Source organism: Macrotis lagotis, chromosome 1 (assembly GCF_037893015.1).
Source record: "Macrotis lagotis isolate mMagLag1 chromosome 1, bilby.v1.9.chrom.fasta, whole genome shotgun sequence".
NCBI classification, from domain to species: Eukaryota; Metazoa; Chordata; class Mammalia; order Peramelemorphia; family Peramelidae; genus Macrotis; species Macrotis lagotis.
The window spans coordinates 446,264,675-446,287,506 of record NC_133658.1 but is presented as its reverse complement, the minus strand read 5'-3'; the positions used below and the strand labels follow the sequence as shown (position 1 = coordinate 446,287,506).

Below are 22,832 nucleotides of genomic sequence, written 5' to 3'. Positions count from 1 at the left end.
AAATATTCTGACAACAGAGCATTGGTGAACTTTGGTCCTAGCATATTTATTTTCCATCTGTAGAACAAGGAAGGTAACATATGGCATAATTCACTGATTTATTGATATTAAGGAGATAATAATAGCTGATACATACCTACTTTAAAAGTTTATAGGGGTTGGCTAGGTGGCACAGTGAATAGAGCACCAGCTCTGGAGTCTGAGTTCAAATCTGGCCTCAGACACTTAATAATTACCTAGCTGTGTGGCCTTGGGCAAGCCACTTACTACATTTACCTTGCAAAAACCTAAAAACAATTAAAATAAAAAATAAAAGTTTATGAAAGACTTTAGCACATATAGTTACCTTATTTGACCCTTATAAGTACTATTATTATCATTATTTTCCAAATGAGCCAACAAAATTGGAAAAACTGAAACTTGTGTGGGCAGAGCCAAGATGGCAACAGGAGAAGAACCTCTCTTAGGTGCTCGCTCTGTATAATATTTCAAAACTCATAAAATAATGACTCTAACTAAATTTTCAGGAGACAGAACCCACAGAGGGATCCAGTAAGGCAGTTCTCCAGTCCAAGGTAACCTGGAAAATAGTGGAAAGGCTCCACTCCATGGGGATAGAGAGGCAGCCCACCAGAGTGAAGGAACTTCGGCCTCCCAAAGGCAGCCCCAGGGCACCTAGGAACTGTGGCTCATGGCAGCAGGGCAGTTTCCTGGCCTACATTCCAGGGAACACCAGACACAAATTGGAAGATCCGTGGGGGGGGGGACCTCTGCCAGAGCTAATGCATGAAGCCCAGCCCTCAGGGCACTCAGTAAGCAGCAGTGGCCACAACAGCCTGGATCAAGGAAACAGAAGCAGGCAGAGCTGGTAATCAGGAGCCCCCAGGCAACTGAGCCTTGAGTGTTCAGCCCAACAAAGGTAGGGGGGCAGAGAGAGACTTCTGAGGTCTGTCCTCTGTACCTGGAACAGGACTCTGGGGCTCTGATCACATTCAGATGCTGATCACAGTCTAGGATCCCCATAGAATAACAGGGCCCACCCCACCTCAGCACCATGGCAAAGGAGTGTGCTTGTGGACATTCACAGATCAGGAGGGAAGACAGAGCCTCACATACTGAGATCCTTGTTGGGGGGGGGGTCCAAATAATACTCAAAAGCTCAGTAAGCACCCCAAAACCAGGCACAGGCTGGGGAAATGAGTAAACAGAGAAAAAAGAGGAACACTATTGAGAAATACTTTGTCTATGATCCCAAGAAGGATCCAAATACTCAATCTGAAGATGAGGAAGTGCAAGCTCCTGCATCTAAACACAGCAAGAAAAATGGAAATTGGGTTCAGGTTATGTCAGAGCTCAAAAAAGATTTGAAAGCCAAGTGAAGGAGGTAGAAGAAAAATTGGGAAAAGAAATGAGAGAGATGCATGAAAAATATGAAAAAGAAGTCAGCAGCTTAGTTAAGGAGATCCAAAAAAATGCTGAAGAAAATAACATGTTAAAAAGCATCAAAGGTCAAATGGATAAAACAGTTCAAAAAGTTATTGAGGAGAAGAATGCTTTAAAAAGCAGAATTGGCCAGATGGAAAAAGAGATATGAAAGCACTCTGAGGAAAACAAATCCTTCAGATCTAGAATGGAGCTAAAAGAAGCTGCTGACTTTATGAGAAATCAAGACACAATACTTCCAAAGCCAAAAGAAAAATTAGAAGAAAATGTGAAACTCATTGAAAAAATAACTGATCTGGAAAACAGATTCAGGAAAGATAATTTAAAAATTATTGGGTTACCTGAAAGACATAATCAGGCAAAGAGTCTTGACCTCATTTTTAAAGAATTCCTATAGGAAAATTGCCCAGATATCCTAGAAGCAGAAGGCAAAATAGAAATTGAGAAAATCCATCAATCTCCCCCAGAAAGAGATTTTTAAAAAAGCAGGAATATTATAGCCAAGTTCCAGAATTCTCAAGTCAAAGAGAAAATATTACAAGCATCCAGAAGGACACAAATCAAACATCATGGAGCTACAGTCAGGATCACATAGGACTTAGCAGCAACTACATTAAGGGCTCATAGGGCTTGGAATATAATATTCTGGAAGGCAAAAGAGCTTGGAATGCACCCGAGAATCAACTACCCAACAAAACTGAATTTGGTGGGCTGAACACTGAAGGCTCAGTTGCCTGGGGGCTCCTGTTTACCAGTTCTGCTTGCTTTCATTTCCTGAATCCAGGCTGCTGCAGCCACCACTGCTCGCTGAGTGCCCTGAAGGCTGGGCTTCATGCATTAGCTCTGGCAGAGGTCCCCCCCGCTGACCTTCCAATTTGTACCTGGTGCTCCCTGGGATGTAGGTCAGGGGAAAAGATGGTCTTTCAATGAACCAGGAGAATTTCAAATGTTCCTGTTGAAATAGCCAAAGTTGAACAGAAAGTTTGATCTTCAAATGCAGGACTCAGGTGAAGCACAGAGACTGAGGGAGAAAGGTAAAATATGAGGGACTTAATGATGATGAGCTGCATGTATTCCTGCATAGAAAAATGATACTGATAATACTCATAAGAAACTTCTCATTTAATAATTTGAAGCTATAATATAATTTTAAAATGGAGTCAATGGCTAAAAAGGAAATGTAATGGAAGAGAAAGGAGAGGTGGAATAGGCTAAGATATTTCATATAATAAGATTTAGGATTTTTTTATTACATGGACTATTGAAATGATATGGAAGGGAGGAAGGCAAGGGGGAATGAGGGAACTTTTGTTCTTATCAGAGGTGCCTTGGAGAGGAAACAGCACATATACTCAATGGGGAATAGATATCTAGAGTAAGAAGGAGAGAAGGGGGATGGGGGGAAGCGGGAGATGTGAGTGATGGAGGAGATGGTGGACCATGGGGGAGAGTTGTCAGATATAACACATTTTCTTTTTTATTTCTTGCAAGGGGCTGGGATTGGATGGCCTGTCCAGGACTACAGGGCCCAGTGGTTGCTGGCCTTAAGGGTAGTATGTAGACTTGGGGCCTCTTAATCCCAGGGCTGGTGATCAGTCTGCTGTGCCACTCAGTTACCTTTCAGCACATTTAAGAAGAGGGACAGAGTGAAAGGAGGGAGAAAATATAGTGTATGTTAGTGGGGAAGTACGAATGGAGGGAGTTGCTATCAGCAATGGTAACAGTGGAAAAATATGGAAGTAACTTTTGTGATGGACTTATCATAAAGAACCTGATCCACCCATGACAGAACTGGTGGTGTTGGAACATAGATTGAAGCACATTTATTATTGTTATTATTATTATTATCATCAACATTATTATTATTATCATCATCATCATTATCATTATTATCATTATTTTCATTTTTATCATTATTTTATTTTTAATTTTGGTTTTTGCCAGGCAATGGGGTTGGGGCAGCCAGCCCAGGGTCACACAGCTGGATGATTGTTGCATGTCTGGGGCCAGATCTGAACTCAGGTGCTCTGGAATCCAGGGTCAGTGCTCTGTTCACTGCACCGCCTAGCTGCCCCTATTATTATTTTTTAATTTTAAAATTAATTTTTTCTCTTTCCTTTATTTTATTGCTCATGAGGGTCTATATTTTGGGAGGAGAGGGGATATTATGTTTACTTTTAAACAAGAATATTTTAGTAATATATACAAAAGCATCATTTGTACAAAAATAAAAATAAATATAATTAGGAAAAAGAAACTGGGGCGGCTAGCTGGCGTAGTGGATAAAGCACCGGCCTTGGAGTCAGGAGTACCTGGGTTCAAATCCAGTATCATACACTTAATAATTACCTAGCTGTGTGGCCTTGGGCAAGCCATTTAACCCCATTTGCCTGGCAAAAACCTTAAAAAAAGAAAAAATAAAATGAAACTTGCTCATGGTCCCAAAGGAACAACGATATGAGGCAGCATTAGATGCCAGGTATCTTCTGAATTTAATTCCATTGATCCATGCACAACAACATGTTTTAGCATCTCCTAGTAATATTTTGGTTTCCTCTTGAGTTTCTCAAAATTTCCTTTTTCAGTACTTTGGTAATATATGTGTGGCAACAAGTTTAGAAACAGCCCAGTGGTAGCCAAAAAAAACTGGGTCTAAATTTTTCCTCACTACTTACTAAGGTAATTGTCCTCTGATGTGATTAATTCAAGCTCCCTCTGCTGAAGTTTCATCATTTGTGAAATAAGAACTATAATACTTTTCTAATTTTTTTGCAGAAGTTTGTTCTACCCTGTGAATCATAATGTGCATAGAATGATAATGGAGAAACATGCACAGATTGTCTTGGAAGACTGTCCCTCCACACGAGGAGGCTAGGGAGTTTGCTTTAGGAAAAATCATGAGGATGGAGAGACTATGGAGGATGGCATTCTACATTTGGTTCACATTGGCTAACTACATGGTAAAGAGTAGGCCATGGAAACATTTAAAAGGTCATAGTTGGAATCTGCCCATATATGCCTTATTTGTTTGGTGAAGACCCATGCTGAAAGCATGAAACTGATCCCTTGGAGAAACCTTGAGAAACAGTGTTCTGTCCTTGGCTCTTTGTAAATAAATCCATAATTTAGGTTTAGGAAGAGTTCTCAATTTTGGCAGTTTTGAAAGGTTGAGTAAGGATAGTCACAGAAATCTGGGAGATGGTGTACAGGTCATGTTTTACAACCAGCACAGATTGATGCTCAGAGGCAACTTTTGAAATGACATTTAAGCCCCTATTTAGGGTAACTGAGACACAATTCTTCTGGCTATCATGCCACATCGAAACATGAACTTTATCAGATCAAAACTGTGTAAAAACTGAGGTAGTGTAGATAATGTTTTTACTTTATTCTTGCTATATCTTGATGTGAATATCATCTTTAAAATGTTAATCAATGCTAAATGATTAAGTGGAATTATGAAGCTGGTAACAAGTACATAAGAATGGGAATTAAAGGAGAGACTCAATTAAAGGAGAGACTCAATCATTCAGTATCTCTGGCTTGTGATAGTAGAAAAAGAGAATCCTCCAATCCCTCAGGTTACTCTAGAACCCTCAAAGGCAGATTTAGCAACTTGATTACTGGAATAATAAGACAAAGTATGCATGCTACATAAACAACAGATGACATTGGCTAGCAAGATATCAATGCTCCCTTAGCCTGAGACCTGTTTGCACAAGCCTGGAGAGAGCTCACTTCCCCATCTTCATATGTGTCTGGGTTCCCTAGCAACTAAATACTCTTCTAGGGAGAAACTTTCCCTTCAAAACCAATGACAAGCATTTACTGTGCCCTTACTATGTTATATGCCAAAGATACAAAGAAAGACAGAAACAGTCCTTGCCCTCAGAAACTTCATATTGTAATGAGGAAGACTACACTAAATCAAGAATTTATATATCAGATATATTTCAGAGCAGTTGGAAAATAATCTCAGAAAAGGCATTACTAGAAGCTTACAGCAGCTGTTATATCCACTCTCCAATCAGCAACCAATACTTTTGTAATTGTAATATAATCTAAAAACATCACATGCAAATGAGCTGATAGACCACATTTCTCTGAAGTCAGCATTATCTCAATCACTGTTCTGCCTTCATTTTATCTGAGGGATTGCTCTCTGTTGAGACCTCCTCTTATCTAGTCTTCCCACCCTGCCTCATTGGTTTCTGAGACTATATTTCTTCAAAAGTGTGTTTTATGAGTTTTCCTTACACAAATGTTCTTCTTCTCCCAAGCAATCAAACAATTCACATATAAAGGGGGGAGTAATTAATATCTAAAACTTCTCAATAAAAGATCAATGACTCCATATAGATTTCATATTTATATCAATCTGTCATATTAAATTTTGTTCAGTATACTTTCACCTCCTTTTTTTTTCAATTTTATCCCTCTTCAAGGGAGGAATCTCAAATTCCCTTATATTCATTTTATTGCTCCCATTATTACAAACCAATCTTTTACATAAATTAATTCATTCTTAAGTTTAAATAATATTAAATGAATTATTTGCATTTTAATAATAAATAAATTAAATATTCAAAGATTCAAGTTTTAATTGTAGACTTTCAGATAGACTTTCCATTATAGCATTCTGACTCTGTTTTAAAAATAAAACAACTTAAATTAAGGAAGTGTTGATGGAACACAAACTAAAATTTAAAAAATAATTAGTTGTACCTAAGTTACTTGAAAAAATGACACAATATGATTTTCTAGAGAATTATGCTAAAACAAAATCTGTTGGGCCCGCACTTCTTAAACTAAATCACATAAATGAGTACTGTCTCTATCTTATAAAATTGTCTGAGACTCATAAGCAGTTTAGTCAGGGAGGTCTCACAGACTCAGCTCTTAGATCTGAACAGGAATAGAATCAAGATAATTGGGAACATAATTGACCTGTATCAAGGAACTATTTTGTCATGCATTTAGCATAAGAGCACTGAATGTAGATTCAAGAAAGTACTAGGTTCAAATCCTTTATTGATTACTTGACTTTGCATAAGGTTTTATAAACTCTAAAGTGTTAAATAAATGTCAAATATTTAGCTATCTTTTATTATAAAGAAAAGCAATCACCCATAGAAAACTTAAAAAAATTATTAAATAAATGAATTTTATAATTTCTTTCTGGATTGTTCTTTTATTTTTCTCAATATATTCCTATATGTAGTGACATTTAGGAAAGCCAAACAGCATTATTATATTTATATTAGCTTTTCAAATCCAAAATGAAAGTACATCAAAGATGTGAAGCATTTCAGATTTCAAAGTTCTCAAATTTTGAAATATGTATAGAAGTTAATCAACAATTTAGGAATTATGAATGATGATTATTTTGATTAGTTCTTACTGTGACTTTGGGGTCTCCAAAGATGGCTGCCACTGTGCCCTTCTCTCCATGGATCTTCTCATCTTTTTGGAGAGCTTAACAACAGCTGTTCCTCCCCTCTCCCCATTAGTAATTCACATCCAATACCATAATACCTCACCTTATAAGCACCAAATGAATTACAAGACATGGAGAATTTTTTTTCAAATAGGGATCCATCAAGAATAAGTTTCCCTGAAGTTACGTTTCTCCCAATCATTGAGTTGGAAAAAATCCATCCAATTGCTTTTAGTGAAAATGAGACAGGTTCAATCTCTGTAGATAGCTCAATGCAGCATAGTAGAAAGAACCCTTTACTTATAGTCAGAGTACCTAGTTTCAGAGCTCATATCACTCATTCCAACTGTTTCATCTTGTTGAAGTCACTCTTATCCTCAATTTTCTCACCAATAAAATAAGTGGGTTAGACTAGATGCTTTAAAATCCCATGAATCCAATATACATCATGAAAGCAAATTAATAGATAGAGTGTTAATTATATTTTACTGGTAAACAATTTTCATGTTTAATGTGTCATTCATTATCATAATGGTATTATGATGCTGATGAAGAAGGGATTCATAGCATTTTCACTTCTCAACAATACAAAAGGAGACTTTTTCTTAATTAATGATGATAACCTGAATATTTGGAAATGATTTAGGATGGTGATTTTGTTCAAAAAAAGGCAAAAGTTCCATTTCCTTAATTTTTTTTTACCTATAACTAAATGAAATTATTTTTTTTTCATCCCTGACAGGTTGTTTGGGTTTTACAAAGGGATTCTCCCACCCATCTTGGTTGAAACACCAAAAAGAGCAGTGAAGGTAAATATCCTATTTAGCTTATCTTTGGGAAAACAAGTCTTATAATAATAGAGAGAGTTATGGCATCAGAACATTTTAGAGCATTTCTCAATATTCTGTGAATGGTTCATTAAGGTAAAGTGAATTACTTTCAAGGTCATGAAATTTATAATATTGACAGTCTTTGCCAAACCTTGAATTAAAATTCCTCTCTCTCTTAAGTATATTTAGGAATTCTCAGATACTTTACCTCTCCAAGTAATTGCACTACCTTGTTAATAAATAGCAATACAAGGTAATCTCAGTATTCCTTTGAATAATTTCTAGATTTCTAGAAAAATCTTAGGGAATCATTACATAAATAAACTGGAAAAATATTTTCAATAAAGAACATAGAAATGAATACATTAAAATAATCAACATTTTTAAAAAATGACAGCACACTAGGGTGATCATATATTTGAAGCCAGAATAAATGAATATATAGATGAAGAATGAATAAGCATTTTAAGTGCTTTACTATATGTTAAGCACTGTACTGAGTATTAGGAACAAAAACATGACTGACATTGGAAGAAATAAAGGCTAGATGAGTCTAGAGATAAGATGAGTCTAGAAAATGAGCCTATAAAATTTAAAATCTAGAATGTAAATGCATATTTGGAAAATATCAGTGTGGGAACTTGTTTTTTTCTGGATTATGGTTATTGTGAGAGATCTATTTATAATACTTTAGGTGAGTGGAGGGGAGAGGGAGGAATCAATGAGTGGAAGAGATAAATGTTAATAAAATAAAATCTAAAAATGTGATGAAGTAAAGATGTAATGAGAGGTTAAATAATAGAAATAAAATCTCTGAAGAAAAGAATTGGAAGAATAAAATATACCCATTAACACAAAGTAGTAAACTGTACACAAATAATCAAGGAAATGATGATATGTTAGAACAAAATCAAATAATTTAAAGATCAAAGTAATTATAAAGTATCTACTATCAAAACCAGGTGGCTTGGAGAACAGAGCAGAGACAGATTTCTCTATTAATCATTGGATTCTATTAAAAACATGATCAGAAAATAAAAATAAAGTAAAAAATTTTTGAATACCTTATTTCACAAATTCATCAGTGAAAAAAAGGAAAAAAACTGAAAATAGAAAAAAATTCACTTATTCCCAGCTGAGCAACACTCTTTTGGAAAAGCAGAATCTTCATAGCTAAAATATTCGTAGTACAAAGAAAAAAAATGCACCAGCAGTCAGTAAGAGTTCAAGCAATAAAGAGTCCCAATCAGTATTATACAATATTTGGCAGCTGTAACTGGAAAAGAGGAATTCTTGGAATACAATATTTTAAAAGAGTAAGTAAAAGGTTGTAATGAAGAATAATTTACCCTGATGGTAATTATACTGGGGGAAAATGAATCTTTAATGGAAAAGAGGACTTTTGTACATTCCTGAATTTTTTTTAAAAAGAGAATGTAGATATCCTTAAAGTACCATATTTCTAAATATATCTTCAAACCATCAAAACTACAATAAGAAATGGGAAAAAAGATCAGTCTAATAAATTAGGTACACATCATACAGAGACAACTGAAAATAGTAAGGTAAACCAAAAGACTCCAACTTCTCAAGTGTGAACTAAATGTATGATTTAAAAATACTTGAAAGCAGTCTGTCAGAAATTAGGGTATTAGACCAATATCTTACATTAAATAGTCAAAAATAAGATCTAAATGAATATGTGAACTTGTTGATCTTAATAACTAAACCCATTGTATCAAAGGTCATGCCAACATCCTAAAAGGGAGATTCAAATTTGCAGATGACCTGGCATAAATGACAGGGCACTCCTTTTAATGGAATGTCTGATCTCCAGTTCCCCTACCCCATCCTAAGGTGGGGGATGCTCCTTTCTTTGATTGGACAAGGTGGAAAATATTTTTCATCTCCTGCCTTCTGATAGTCAAAACTATACAAAAACCCAGTTCAGGCCTCCACTTTGAGGAACTGCCTCTCCAACCAGCCTCATCCCCTATGCACAACAGTGAAATCAGCATACTTAGAGAAATGTAAAGTTTGTCCCTCATTAGAACAGACACTTAGGGCTAACACATATTTAATTTAATTATTATTTTTTTTTGCAGGCCAAAACTCAGTGAGGACCCTCCTCAAGTTAAATGTATGTCACAAACTATTTAGAGAAGGAAGGAAATAATTTTCGCAACTATGGATAGTAGAAGAGTTCTTGTACAAACAAAAAATAGGAAGGATCACAGGAGATAAAATGGACACTTGTGATTAAATAAAATTAGAAAATAAATAAGCAAAAAATACAGTAAGCATCAGAAAGGAAACTACTAATTTGAGAAAAAATTTGGCAGCATTTCTTTGAAAAAGGTCTAATATTTAAAATTTTTTGTCCAGATACATTACCCAGATGACACCATGTCTTCTTCTTCTTCTTTTTTATTATATAAATATTTTGTTTTCCAATTATATATAATAATAGTTTCTACCTATCATTTTTGTAAGACTTTGAATTTTGCAATTTCCCCCTACATTCCCTTTGCTCACCCCTCCCCCCAGAAGGCAATCTGATAATCTTTACATTGTTTGTATAATGTGCATTGATAAAAATTGAATGTGTTGAGGGAGAAATAAAATATTAGAGATAGAAAAATTATATAGTGTATATAAGACAACATTTTAAAAAAATTAAAGGTAATAATCTTTGGTCTTTGTTCAAACTCCACAGTACTTTCCCTATATACATCTGGTATGAATACATCACAGATACCTTAACATTATCCCTGATTATTGCATTGATGACTGAGTCCATTAAAGTTGATCATTACCCCCATGTTGTTATTGGGTTTATGCAGTGTTCTTCTGATTCTGCTCATCTCACTCAGCATCATTTCATGAAAGTTTTTCCAGGTTTCTCTGAAATCCCATCCCTCCTGATTTCTTATAGAACAATAGTGTTTCATCACATACTTATACCACAATTTGTTTAGCCATTTCCTTATTGATGGACGTTCCTTCGATTCCCAAACCTTTGCCACTACAATCAGAGCTGCTATGAATATTATTGTACAATTGATGTTTTTACCCTTATTCATGATCTCTTCAGGATATAGACCCAGTAGTGGTATTGCTGGATCAAAGGGTATTTACTGCCCTTTGGGCATAATTTCAAATTGCTCTCCAGAAATGCTGGATGAATTCATGGTTCCACCAACAATGCATTAGTGTCTAAGATTTCCCACATCCCTTCTAACATTGGTCATTGGCCTTTCTGGTCACACTGGCCAATCTGAGAGGTGTGTGGTACCTCAGAAATGCTTTAATGTGCATTTCTCTAATCAGCAATGATTTAGAGAAATTTTTCATATGACTATAGGTAGCATTACTTTCCTCATCTGCAAATTGCCTTTACATATCCTTTGACCATTTGTCAATTGGGGAATATCTTGTTTTTTTTATAAATTTGACTCAGTTCTCTCTATATTTTAGAAATATTGCCAGAAACACTAGTTGTAAAAATTTCTTTTGATCTTGGTTAGAGAGTAGTTTTGTTTGAGTAAAACCTTTTTAATTTAATATAATCAAAATCAAAAATTTGTTTTTGATGATGTTCTCTATCTCTTCCTTGGTCATGAACTGCTCTCCTTTCTATAGATTGAACATGGTAAACTATTCCTTATTCTCCTAGGTTGTTTATCATATTGTCTCTTATGTCTAAATCCCACACCCATTTTGATCTTATTAGGTGCAAGATGTTGATCTAATCCAAGTTTTTGCCATACTGTTTTTCATTTTCCCCCCACAGTTTTTATCAGAGTGAATTCTTGTCCCAGATGCTGGACTCTGACTTTATCAAACAGCTGCTTATCATTTCCTGCTGTCTCTTTTGCAGCTAATCTATTCTACTGATCTACCACTATTTCTTAGCCAGTGCTACACAGTTTGATGACTGAAGCTTTATAATATTATTTTATATCTGGTAAGGCTAAACTGCCTTCTTTAACATTTTTTCATTAAATCACTTGATATTCTTGACTTTTTGTTTCTCCATGACACCATGTCTTAATCAAAGACTTTATACTAACCAGAAAATATTCTTGAAAGTTGTTATATGAGCTGGAGTGACATCAACAAAAAATCTGTTCCAATTGATTCAGGACTTGGTACTGCTGCAGGAAGTTTCTATAAAACCAGGAGCTAGTTCAAAATTCTAGAAATTAGAGTGATTGTTGAGCTAATAAAGGACAATTCTTGCAAAATCCTTGGGAAGAAATCACTTAATTGGAAAGGAAAGCAATCTGACCTTAATTGTATTTTCCTCCTTCTCACTTTACTGGATGTAGACCTAATGAAATTTGGATGACAAAAGAATTTGTTACTCTTCATCTTTGTTCTAGCAGAGTTTCCCAGATATCAGCAGTTGACAGTAGTATCCAAATGAGATGCTACTAACAGACTAAATTCAGTGAGGAAAAGCATAATGAAAGTTCCCCTAAGAGTTCATAAGAAAAGCTAAGTGACAAAGAAAGAGAGAAAATGATGAACCCTTTTAGTCATACACATATAAATTCATGTAATAATCTGAGCAGTAAACATTCTTCCATTTTTCCCCTTGCATGAAGGTCAAATTATCTTGAATAGTGATCTCAAGAGACTTGTTCTGTCATTTAAAGCCTAAAAAACAATTTAACAAACCCTTGACTTAATTAAGAAATAGAGAAATACAACAGCCAAAGTAAATGCTAGTTTGAATATGAAATCACTTGGAAAATCTTTTAAAAGATGAAGACAAAGGGGCAGCTAGGTAGTGCAGTGAATAGAGCACCAGCCCTGGAGTCAGGAGGACCTGAGTTCAAATATGGAATCAGACACTTAATAATTACCTAGCTGTGTAACCTTTGGAAAGTGACTTAACCACACATTGCCTTGCAAAACAATAACAAACAAAAAAAAAAACAAAAGAGATGAAGACAAAATATTATTAGTTTCACCTCACAATGGAAAGAGGATTAGTAGAGAGTAAAACCAGTTTAAAGAAAGTTTGACATGATTACAGTACCCATTAACTCTCAAACCGGTCACCTCAAAAATAAAAATAAAAAGAGCAATTATGAACCAGATATAGGACAATTCTGACTGAATCCATATGAATGGGAAAGAGAGAGATAAGGAGAAAGGGAAGGAGAGAAAGAGAGAAAAGAGACACAGAGAGAGAGAGACAGAGAGAGACAGAGAGAGACAGATAGAGAATTTAGATACATTAAAAAATACTTAGATACAATAGAGAATAATAATCTTTAAAGTGTGTACTAAGTGTCATAGAGATGCAAAGCAACTCACCAGTGGCTTTACACTTTGGGTTCATATTAATATTCTTTTTCTTGAAACAGTCCCATCCACCACATGATTCTTTAATACAACTGGCAGATCATTCACAAGGAAAAAGCATCCACAGAAGTGTCTTCTTTTTCCTGGATTGTCCCCTTAGATAGAGACTCCCAAGAATAAAGTAGTTCTGTCTAAAATGCCCTTCATATTCCCCCAATGCTTAAAAAAGACGTACATATTGATTGATTGATTGATTGATTGATTGATTGATTGAGTACAGACAGAGAAAGAAAGAAGGATCAATTCAGGAACTTTCTTGGGGGTTATTATAAATGAGGCTCCTAGGCCTAGAGAAAATTGTAGTTAAATTAGCTCTTTCAAGAACAGTTTTATTCATCTTAAGCTACTGAGGACATGAATACAGGTCAGTGAACCATAAATCTTCCAACATAAAATAAAACCGATATAATTTATTCCTTCTTTCCTCTAACTGATGTGAAATTTTGGTCTGGATAGTTGGAATAATGGTGATTTGGGGTAAAAGGGAAGTAAAAGACAACTTTTAGAAGAAATGATAGATTTCATTTGATCTGCTTTTAGAGCTGGAGAGGAGGGAAAAGGAGTAAATATGAGGGGAGATAAGATAGAGAAATAAATATATTTTTATTTGATTGAAAAGTTGGCCAAGAGGAGAGTCAGCCAAGATGGTGTTGAGAAGCCAGACACTCTTAAGCTCTCCTAACTTTCCCTCAGAACTAACATGAATCAAACTTATTAATAGAATATGAATCCACAAAATTAACAGAAGAGCCTAGGAGAACCTCTCACAGCAAGAACTGTCAGAGGGGAGTGTGGGCAAGCTGGGGGCAGAGAACATAGAGCCAGGAGAGGATTAGCCAAGTGACACCTGAGGACTAACCTAAGAACAGCGAAGGAAGCTTTGGATGTGTACATGACAGCCAGGAGAGCTCCAGTGTGGGCAGGTGAGGAAGCAGTGGCTAAACAGAGAACATCAACTTGGCTGGTCTGGAAGAGCTGAGCCCCCATGTTTTCAGGACAGTCCCAGTGTTGCCAGTTAAGTCTCTTCCCTGACCATTCCTCAGGAAGAAAGTGACCCTACCCTGAACAAACACAGTAACAGCCCCCATCCCCACTAGATTCAGATGTGAGAGGCAGATCTCTAGCAGTGCTGATTGAGGATTAAGTAGATTAACTATATAGCCTGAGAGCCCATCCAACATTGTAGCAGGAAAACCCAGAAGTTGTTGCTACCCCCACCCCTACCCCCTCAGGCTAGGGAATATGACACTAATCAAGGTCACAAACACTCCAAAGAAAGTATCTGGAATCCATTACTGACCAGCTCACTTGTAGTTCCTATGCCCAGTGAGCAAAGCCTCTAGGGATCTCAACAGCAAAGGTCTGTGAAACAGACCCTCACCTAACACAAGACTCTAGGAAAATGAACAAAGGCCATCAATAGAGGGGTCCATTGAATGGTAAGTTGAAGCCAAGGATCCTAATTCAGAGAGTAATAGATTGTCAGAGAAAAATAAATTGGTCTCCAGCCCAGAAAGACTTCTTAGAAGAGATTGGGGGGGGGCAAAATGGTGCCATGAATGCAGCAATTCCCAGGAACTCCTTCCCCACAAAACTCCAAAAGCCGACACATTATGACACTAGCCAAAATTTAGAGGGGCAGAACTGACAGAAAGATTCAGTGAATGCCTTAAAAAGCAGAACTGGCCAGCTGGAAAAGGGGATTAAAAAACTCTCTGAAGAAAATAACTCCTTTAAATGCAGAGTGGAATTAAAGGAAGCTGATGACTTTGAGAGAAATCAGGAAGAAATAAAACTCTCCCAAAAAAGTCAAAAAATTAGAAGAAAATATAAAATATCTCATTGCAAAAACAACTGACCTTGAAAACAGTTCCAGAAGAAATAATTTAAAAATTATTGGGCTATCTGAAAGCCATGATCAGGAGAAGAGCCTAGGCTTCATATGTCAAAAAATAATTCAGCAAAATTTCCCTGAGATCCTAGAAGCAGAGGGTAAAACAGAAATTGAGGGAATTCACCGGTCACCACCTGAAAGAGATCCCAAAAACAAACTTTCCAGGAATGTTATAGCCAAATTCCAAAACTCCCAAATTGAAGAGAAAATTTTAAAAGCTGCCAGAAACAAAACAGTTCAAGTACAGAGTCTCCATAGTCAGGATTACACAGGATCTGGCAGCATTTACATTAAGGGCTCGTAGGGATTGGAATATGATATTCCAGAAGGCAAAATATCTTTGTTTACAATCGAGAATCAACTACCCAGCAAAACTGAACATCCTTGTTCAGGATAAAAGATGAACTTTCAATGAAACAGGGGACTTTCAAACTTTCCTATTGAAACAACTAGAGCTGAACAGAAAGTTTGTTCTCCAAGTACAGGACTCTGGTGAACCATAGAGCAGGTGAATGAGAAGGACTATCTATGAGGAACTTAATGATATTGAATGGCATGGGAAGAAGATATTGATAACTCATATTAACTTTCTCATTTTTAAGAGCTGGTAGAAGGAGCATATATAGACAGTACACAGGAAGGAGAAGAATAAAATGGTATAATATAGTAAAAAGATGAAGTCAATGGGTGATAAAGGAAAGTACTGGGAGGAAGGGAAGGGAGAGGAAGAAGAATCTAAGAAATTTCATCTAAGAGTCAAGAAAAAACTTTTTCAATGGAGTGGAAAGGGGGAAGATAAAGACAAATGAGTGATTCTTCATTCTCATCAGAAATAGTTCAGAGAGGAAATAACATACATACTTAATAGAATGAGGAAATCTATTTTACCCTAGAGAAAAATGAGAAGGAAGGGATGGGGATAAGGGGGAATGGGGGGGAAGGGGGGAATAGATGATAGAAGAGAGTGAAAATTGAGGGAGAGGGTACTCAGATACAACACACCTTTGGACAGGGCTAGGAAGAAAGGAGATAGAGAATATAATAAATGAGCTCAAAAGCACTATAATTTGTCTCAAACACATGATGTCATTTTGATCTTCTTCAATGAAAGGGCAAGAACCAACCCTACCCATATCCTCTAAGTACAATCTCTTCAACTATATTCAAGTGTTACAAGCCAACTAGGAGGATCCCAAGGACAGACAAAGTCTGAAGCCTGGAAATACTGAGGCAAAAGACAGGACTGGGTTGGGAACAATTCATAAGTTACAAGTGTTATTTCCTTGTAGGATTGTATAAAATTTAATGTTTTTGATTAACATTTGTTGTTTTTTCCCCTTGTCTGTTTACCATTTTATGCATCACCTGAGTCTTACATTTGAGTATCTAATTCTCTATTCAATTCTGTTCTTTTTATCAGGAAATTTTGGAAGTCTTCTATTTCATTGAACATTCATCTTTTCCCCTAACAGAATATGCTGAATTTTGAAGGGTAGTAAATTATAATCCAAGGTCCTTTGCCCTCCAAAATACTGTATTCCAGACCTTCTAATCCTTTCCTTTTAAAGCCAAAAAGTCCTCATAATTCTGATTGTTCTCCTTTTGTATTTAAATTACTTCTTTATAGATGCTTTCAGTGTTTTTTTTTCCTTTATTTGAGAATTCTGAAATTGGACTATGATAGTCCTTGGAGTATTTATCCTGAGGTCTCTTTCTGGAGGTACTTTGTCTTCTTGATCTAGTAGATTTGGATAATTTTCTGTGATGATTTCCTGGAAGATATTTTCAAGGCTCTTTTTTTTATCTAGATTTCTGGTAGACTAATAATTCATAAATTATCTCTCCTGATCCATTTAACAGATTGTTTGTTTTTCTTAAAAGTTACTTTATGTTTTCTTCAATTTTTCAGCATTTTGATTTTGCTTTATAAAATATTGTCTCTTAGATTCATTGGTTTCCACTTGCTCAATTCTGAGTTTTATGGTTTATTTTCTTCAGTTAACTTCTATGCTTCCTTTTCCAGTTTGTTAATTTTACTCTTTGCTGAGCTGCCTTCCCTTTGTAGTTGTTCAATTTTAACTTTTGAAGAGTTGCATTCTTTTTTCAATTGGTTATTTCTACTTTTAAAGGAGTTGATTTCTTTGGTAAATTTGTCATAGTTTTCCTGCATGTTTCTCATTTCTTTCTTCTATTTTTCTTCCTTTTTTCTTTGATTTTTTAGTTTTTTTTAAATCTATGAGATTTTGAATTTGAGTCCAATTCATAAACTCCTTCCCATGTAGGTAATTTTTCACTTTCTTCTTCTGAGGTGACATTTTTATCAGTGGTCTTTTAGCTTTTTGACTCATTTTGATTGTTGGAGCTCTATTCCTGGGTTATATGGAGTATCAACCCATGGTTTTTGCGCTAAGACTGGGGTTTGATCCTTGGTTTATCATTGTTGCCTATGCAGAGGTTATTTCTAGACTCTGTCTCTTCAGTGGTTTGTTTCTGTCTTTTTCCCCAATATTCCCAGGGTTCAGACTTTGTCTGTGCTTGGGATCCTCCCTGCTGGCTTGTTATCTAAGCTACTAGGTCCTGTGCTGTTGTCTACCTGTTGGGACCTGGACCATACTGGCCACCTGCTTCTAGCTGGCTTTCCTGCTCTTCTGCCTAACTGGGCTTTAATTTCCCTTCCCCCATCCCTCACCCCACAGAAAAGAGACAGACCTTTGCTGAAGATACTCCATGATGTCTACAAATGATACCTTGTTTTAATCTTTTCCTCGTTTTTTTGTTGGGATCTGTAGTTTTGTCTGTGTAGAGATTGCATTTAACTTTGTATAAGGAAAAGTTCTGGGACTATGCTATCTTGATAAAACCAATTTTGACTCTTCATAAAACATTTTTATACAAATAAGGTCAGATTTAAATAACTGGAGAAAATTCATTGTACAGAATAAAATAAAATTACAATTCTATCTAATCTATTTATTCAATGTCATCCCAATTAAATTACCTAAAATATTTTATTGAGTAGAAAAAATAATAAGAGAATTCTGGATTTGGAAAAAGTCATTTTTGAACTCATGTCTTCCTCACTCCCTATCTGGTACAATCCTAGCTGCCCAGTTTTGATATTTACTTGCTTTTAATAGAGTTTTAAATTGGGTACTGCTAAACTTTGTTTTCATTTTTGATTAATTCTTTTGGTTTTCTTGATCAAATATGACCTCACATATGTTCCAGATATGTTATCCTTGAAAACTCACTTAACCTTTTTTGTTTCAATTTCTTCATCTGTAAAATGAAGAAAGAAACTGCAATATGTTTGCCAAGAAAACCCCAGTTGAGTTCACAGAGTTGATCGCAAGTGAAGCAACTAAACAAAAAAATTAAAACTATCTGCTACTAAGAAATAAAAAAAGATCAATAGAACAAAGTAGACATACTGTACATAAAAGTAAATAATTATGGTTACCTTTTGTTTGACAAATAAAAAAGATTTAAACTTTTGAGATAAGAATTCACTATTTAGTAAAAAGAAAAATTGTTGGGAAAACTGGAAAGCAATCAGGCAGAAGTTAAGTGTAGACCAAATCTTTCACTATATGCCAAGATAAGGTCAAAATGAGTAGATATCAAGGGAGATATCATAAGTATTTTAGAATCACATGAAGCATGTTTATCAATTCAGATTTATGAATAGGAAAAGAATTTATGAAAAATGAGAACAGTGTGATATAAAATACATAATTTTTATTATATTATACTAAAAAGATTTTATAGACATAAAACCAATGTAGCCAAGCCTAGGAGAAAAGAAAAAGAAAAAGGACAGAATTTTATAGACATTTTCTCAAGTAAAGTTCTCATACCTTAATTATATAGAAAATTTGGAGTTATTATGTAGAGATTTTTTTCAGATTTATAAGATTATGAGTCATCCCTCATATAATGATCAAAGGATATAAACAGGTAGTTTTTCTATGAAGAAATTTAAGTTTTATTTATGTATGAAAATTTTTTTAAAATTATTATTTAGATAAATTAAAAGTAAAACAACTTTGAAATATCATCTCATATCAGACTGGCTAAAGTGACAGAAGGGGAAATGACAAATATTGGAGAGGATATAGTAAAACTGGAACATTAATACACTGTTAGTAGAAGTGTGAATTGAACCAATGATTTTGGAGAGCAATCTAGAATTATGTTCAAATAGAATCTGTTTCCCAAGGTGACCAGAGCAAAAAACAAAAGCATATATATATATATATATATATATATATATATATATATATATATATGTATGTATGTATGTATGTATATGTATATCATATAAATGCTTATAGCAGCTCTCTTTGTGGAGTAGATGGGTTTGTGGGCAGTTTTCTATCCAGGGTTTTACTCAAAATGGAATCCTTGATACACAACTCCAAAGTGGAATCTAAAATTAGTATACATTGCTGGATTGAACTCTTCTGTACTGAACTTATTGATGGACTGACTAATATTTTATACATAGACTCAGTAGGCATAACTGATCCTCTTACGCAATCATGTAATTTTCTTTCTTGATACAAAATATTTTGTGTATACATTATTTATACAAAGTATAAAATGTCTTGTTTATACATTTCAAACTTTAGCACTGCACACTATTTGATCAGAAAGGGAAAGGGAGATTTAAATTATAATAAATCTTAAAAAGGATATATGACCTGATATTGGATATCATATTTTAGAAGAAAATACAATTATATATTTTTCATAGTTGTGGATGAGGAATGGATTATTTTGCAACATTTAAAGAATGTTTTTATATTTCGCCAAATACATTTAAAAACTATTTTTAACATTTTTTATGATTTTTTAGTTCAAAATTCACTCCCATCTTCCCTCCCTTCTGTTTGAGGAGGCAAGTGCTTTGATATATAGTATACATATGCAGTCTTGTGAAATATATTTCCATATTAACTAAATTGTAAAAGACAAATATACAAAAAAAAGGAAAATAAAGTAAAATTATTATGCTTTAATCTGCGTTCAGATTCTATCAGTTATTTATCTGGAATTTGGCTAACCTTTTTCATAAGTGTTTCTAAACTGTCTTGTAACATATTGCTGAGATTAACAAGGTTATTCAAAGCTGATCATCATATAATATTGTTCTTACCATATACAATGATCTGACTGTTCATTTTACTTTGCATCAGTTTCATATAGAAATCTTCCCAGGTTTTTCTAAAATCATCGTGCTCATCATTGCTTATAGAACAATAGTATTCCACCACCATCATATACTTATACAGTCATTCCACAGATGGAACTGCTATAAGTATTTTTGTATATATAGAATCTCTTCCTTTTTATCTCTTTGGTATATATAAGTCTTTGGGGCATAATTTCAAAATTTTCTCCAAAGAGAAGAGAATTCTATACAAAATAAGGGATAAGTTAATTACAAAAGAAAATCCAGAATCTCTTAACATTGATTGAAAAGTTTTTGCATGAGCAAAATTAATGTAACTAGAGAAGGGATGAAATCAAATATTATTTTACCACAATATATTATCAATATATGGAATTTAGGGAAGCAGGTAAAAATTGTATGAATTGATACCAATTGAAGCCAATAAGGTAAATGAGAAGTAAAATAAAATAAAATAAAATAAAATAAAAACATAAACTTATGATCATAATGATCAATCTAGGTCTCAGGGAAAAAAATTAAAATGTTTCTCTTCTTTCCTTTGAAATAAGAAAGACTATATTGACAGAATGTTGAATATTATGTTACATAGGATCACTATTTTAATTTTCTTAACTACTTTTCTTTTTTATAGAGCTATGTTCCCCTGTGTTGGGTTCCAAGTAGGAGGAACAAGAGAGGAAACAATCATCTATAAGTGATTTTGATAAAAAAAAAATAGAAGTCATTAACAAAAAATTTTAAACAAATTTATAGAAAGATATGGACAATGATTAAGTAGAATTAGAAGTCATAATCAGATCTGCATCTATGGAGAGAACCCATAGCAATAATAACAGATTTGACAAAAAATAGAAAAATATCAGTATCTTTAAAAGTTTGGAAGGAACAAATATTATCTCTAGTTTATAGTGTCAACCAGAAATATAATAAGATTATAAAATGGAATGTCAAAAGAAAAAATACACATATGCATATCATACATCTAAACATATATAAAATCTTGCACTGTATTAAAATAGTAACAGTATAATTTGACTCAAGATTATAATTCAATGGAAAGATTGAAATAATGCTTTAATTTGTCTTTCCATATTTTAAATTATTAATTTTTTTGATATTTTAACTACTAGTCCAAGAGAAAATTTTTCATGATGATCTGAGTTACAATGAAAAATTTGGAAAAAAATACACTGAAGTAAACAAAATAGCTGAATTGAATTATATAACTACTTCACTGATAAAGACACCAGATAATCAAACAGGCTAGAATTCTTATTCAAAATAAAAGTGTCTTTGTTTCTGCAAAACAATTTATTCATTTCTACAAAAAATTTGCATACAGAAATACATCAAATTGTAACATTTTTTCTTCTAGCCTACTTCTTCTTGATACTAAATATGGTAAAGAATTTGAACTTAGAGGGGATTTAGATTTATCAAAGTTGAGCACTCTTTTTAGTTAAGAAAAAAAGTTGTGGTTTACCAAACTAGTTTCTACTGATATAGTGGGAAAAGCAGGCTACCAGAACAATGATCAACAGATGACCAGTTTGAGTAACTATACATTGTGTATGTGTACCACACATCTTGTTTCAAGTACATTTTATCTGAAAATTGTTAATACATATGGTAAGCTTTTTAAGTGTAACTTGAAATTAAATGCTTACTTTTCATGTGGACAGAAGTAGTTTTTAGACACACACACACACATATATGAAAAATTTTATTTATAGATATTTATTGAAGCATTTGTGATGGGAATGATTACCTGTTTATAACCATTTTCTAAATCAAAAATTCATTCATAAAATAGTGTAAAATATAATTTGAATAAAGCAATATGTTTGATTTCTAAGAATTCTTTGTTATCAGTAATTTTGAAAAAAACTATTAATGTGCAGTTTAGAAGCGATGATTAATTGTGCTCTACTTTGAGACTCAAACTCAAGCTTACACATTTTTTCCTTCCTAAATACATTTTTAGAATTTAAATTCCTTGTATATAGAGTTTGTCCTGACTTCTTTTATTTGGATCTTTAGCTGATAACACAATATCTGGCACAACTTAAGTGGTAAATGAGTGTTATAACTAGGTAGCTAGATTTTAAAAAATACAAATTTAAACAATCTTATCTAAGAGCCATTTGAATCTAAAGATTAAGTCATAATTTATTGGGTCATTAAATATAGTCATTAAAGGTGAACAATGTAGCTAAAGAAAAACAAATTTAAAAATTTTAAATGGTTATAATCTTATATGAGAGGATGAAAAACAAGTAGAAAACTAAAGAATGCTTTTGTCTGATACCTAATATATCTTTCACATAGGACAAGCTCTGAAGATAATGATAAATGAATATGTAATTTGGTCCTTCAAATTAGATTTTATTTTACTGAAGAAAATGAATTAATAATAAGAAAAATATATTGACACCATTTTTAGTTTTTCTCTGAGTTAGGAGTTAAAACTTTGGGCATCATTACCCAAATTGGAAAATTATGGAGAAAAGACATCTTAGATGAAATCAAAGTATAGTTTTTTGTATTTCATATGGAAATTGATTTAGGAAAAAATTACACATTCATTTTCTATTGAAGTCACATTGTTTCCATCATCTTCACAGGAATTTGTAAAGTCTCCACATTTGAAGATCT

The 22,832-nt window shown here is 33.9% G+C and overlaps 1 protein-coding gene across 7 annotated transcripts in view; it reads left to right on the top strand.

Annotated features, from left to right (window-relative positions):
• Nucleotides 1–22,832, top strand: part of SLC25A21 (solute carrier family 25 member 21) — a 918,698-nt gene that overhangs the window by 823,406 nt on the left and 72,460 nt on the right. For all 7 annotated transcript variants that reach the window (XM_074213397.1, XM_074213400.1, XM_074213398.1 and 4 more), the window contains one exon: nt 7,623–7,689. In XM_074213397.1, the coding sequence (XP_074069498.1) occupies nt 7,623–7,689 (67 nt within the window). The remainder of the gene's footprint in view (nt 1–7,622; nt 7,690–22,832) is intronic.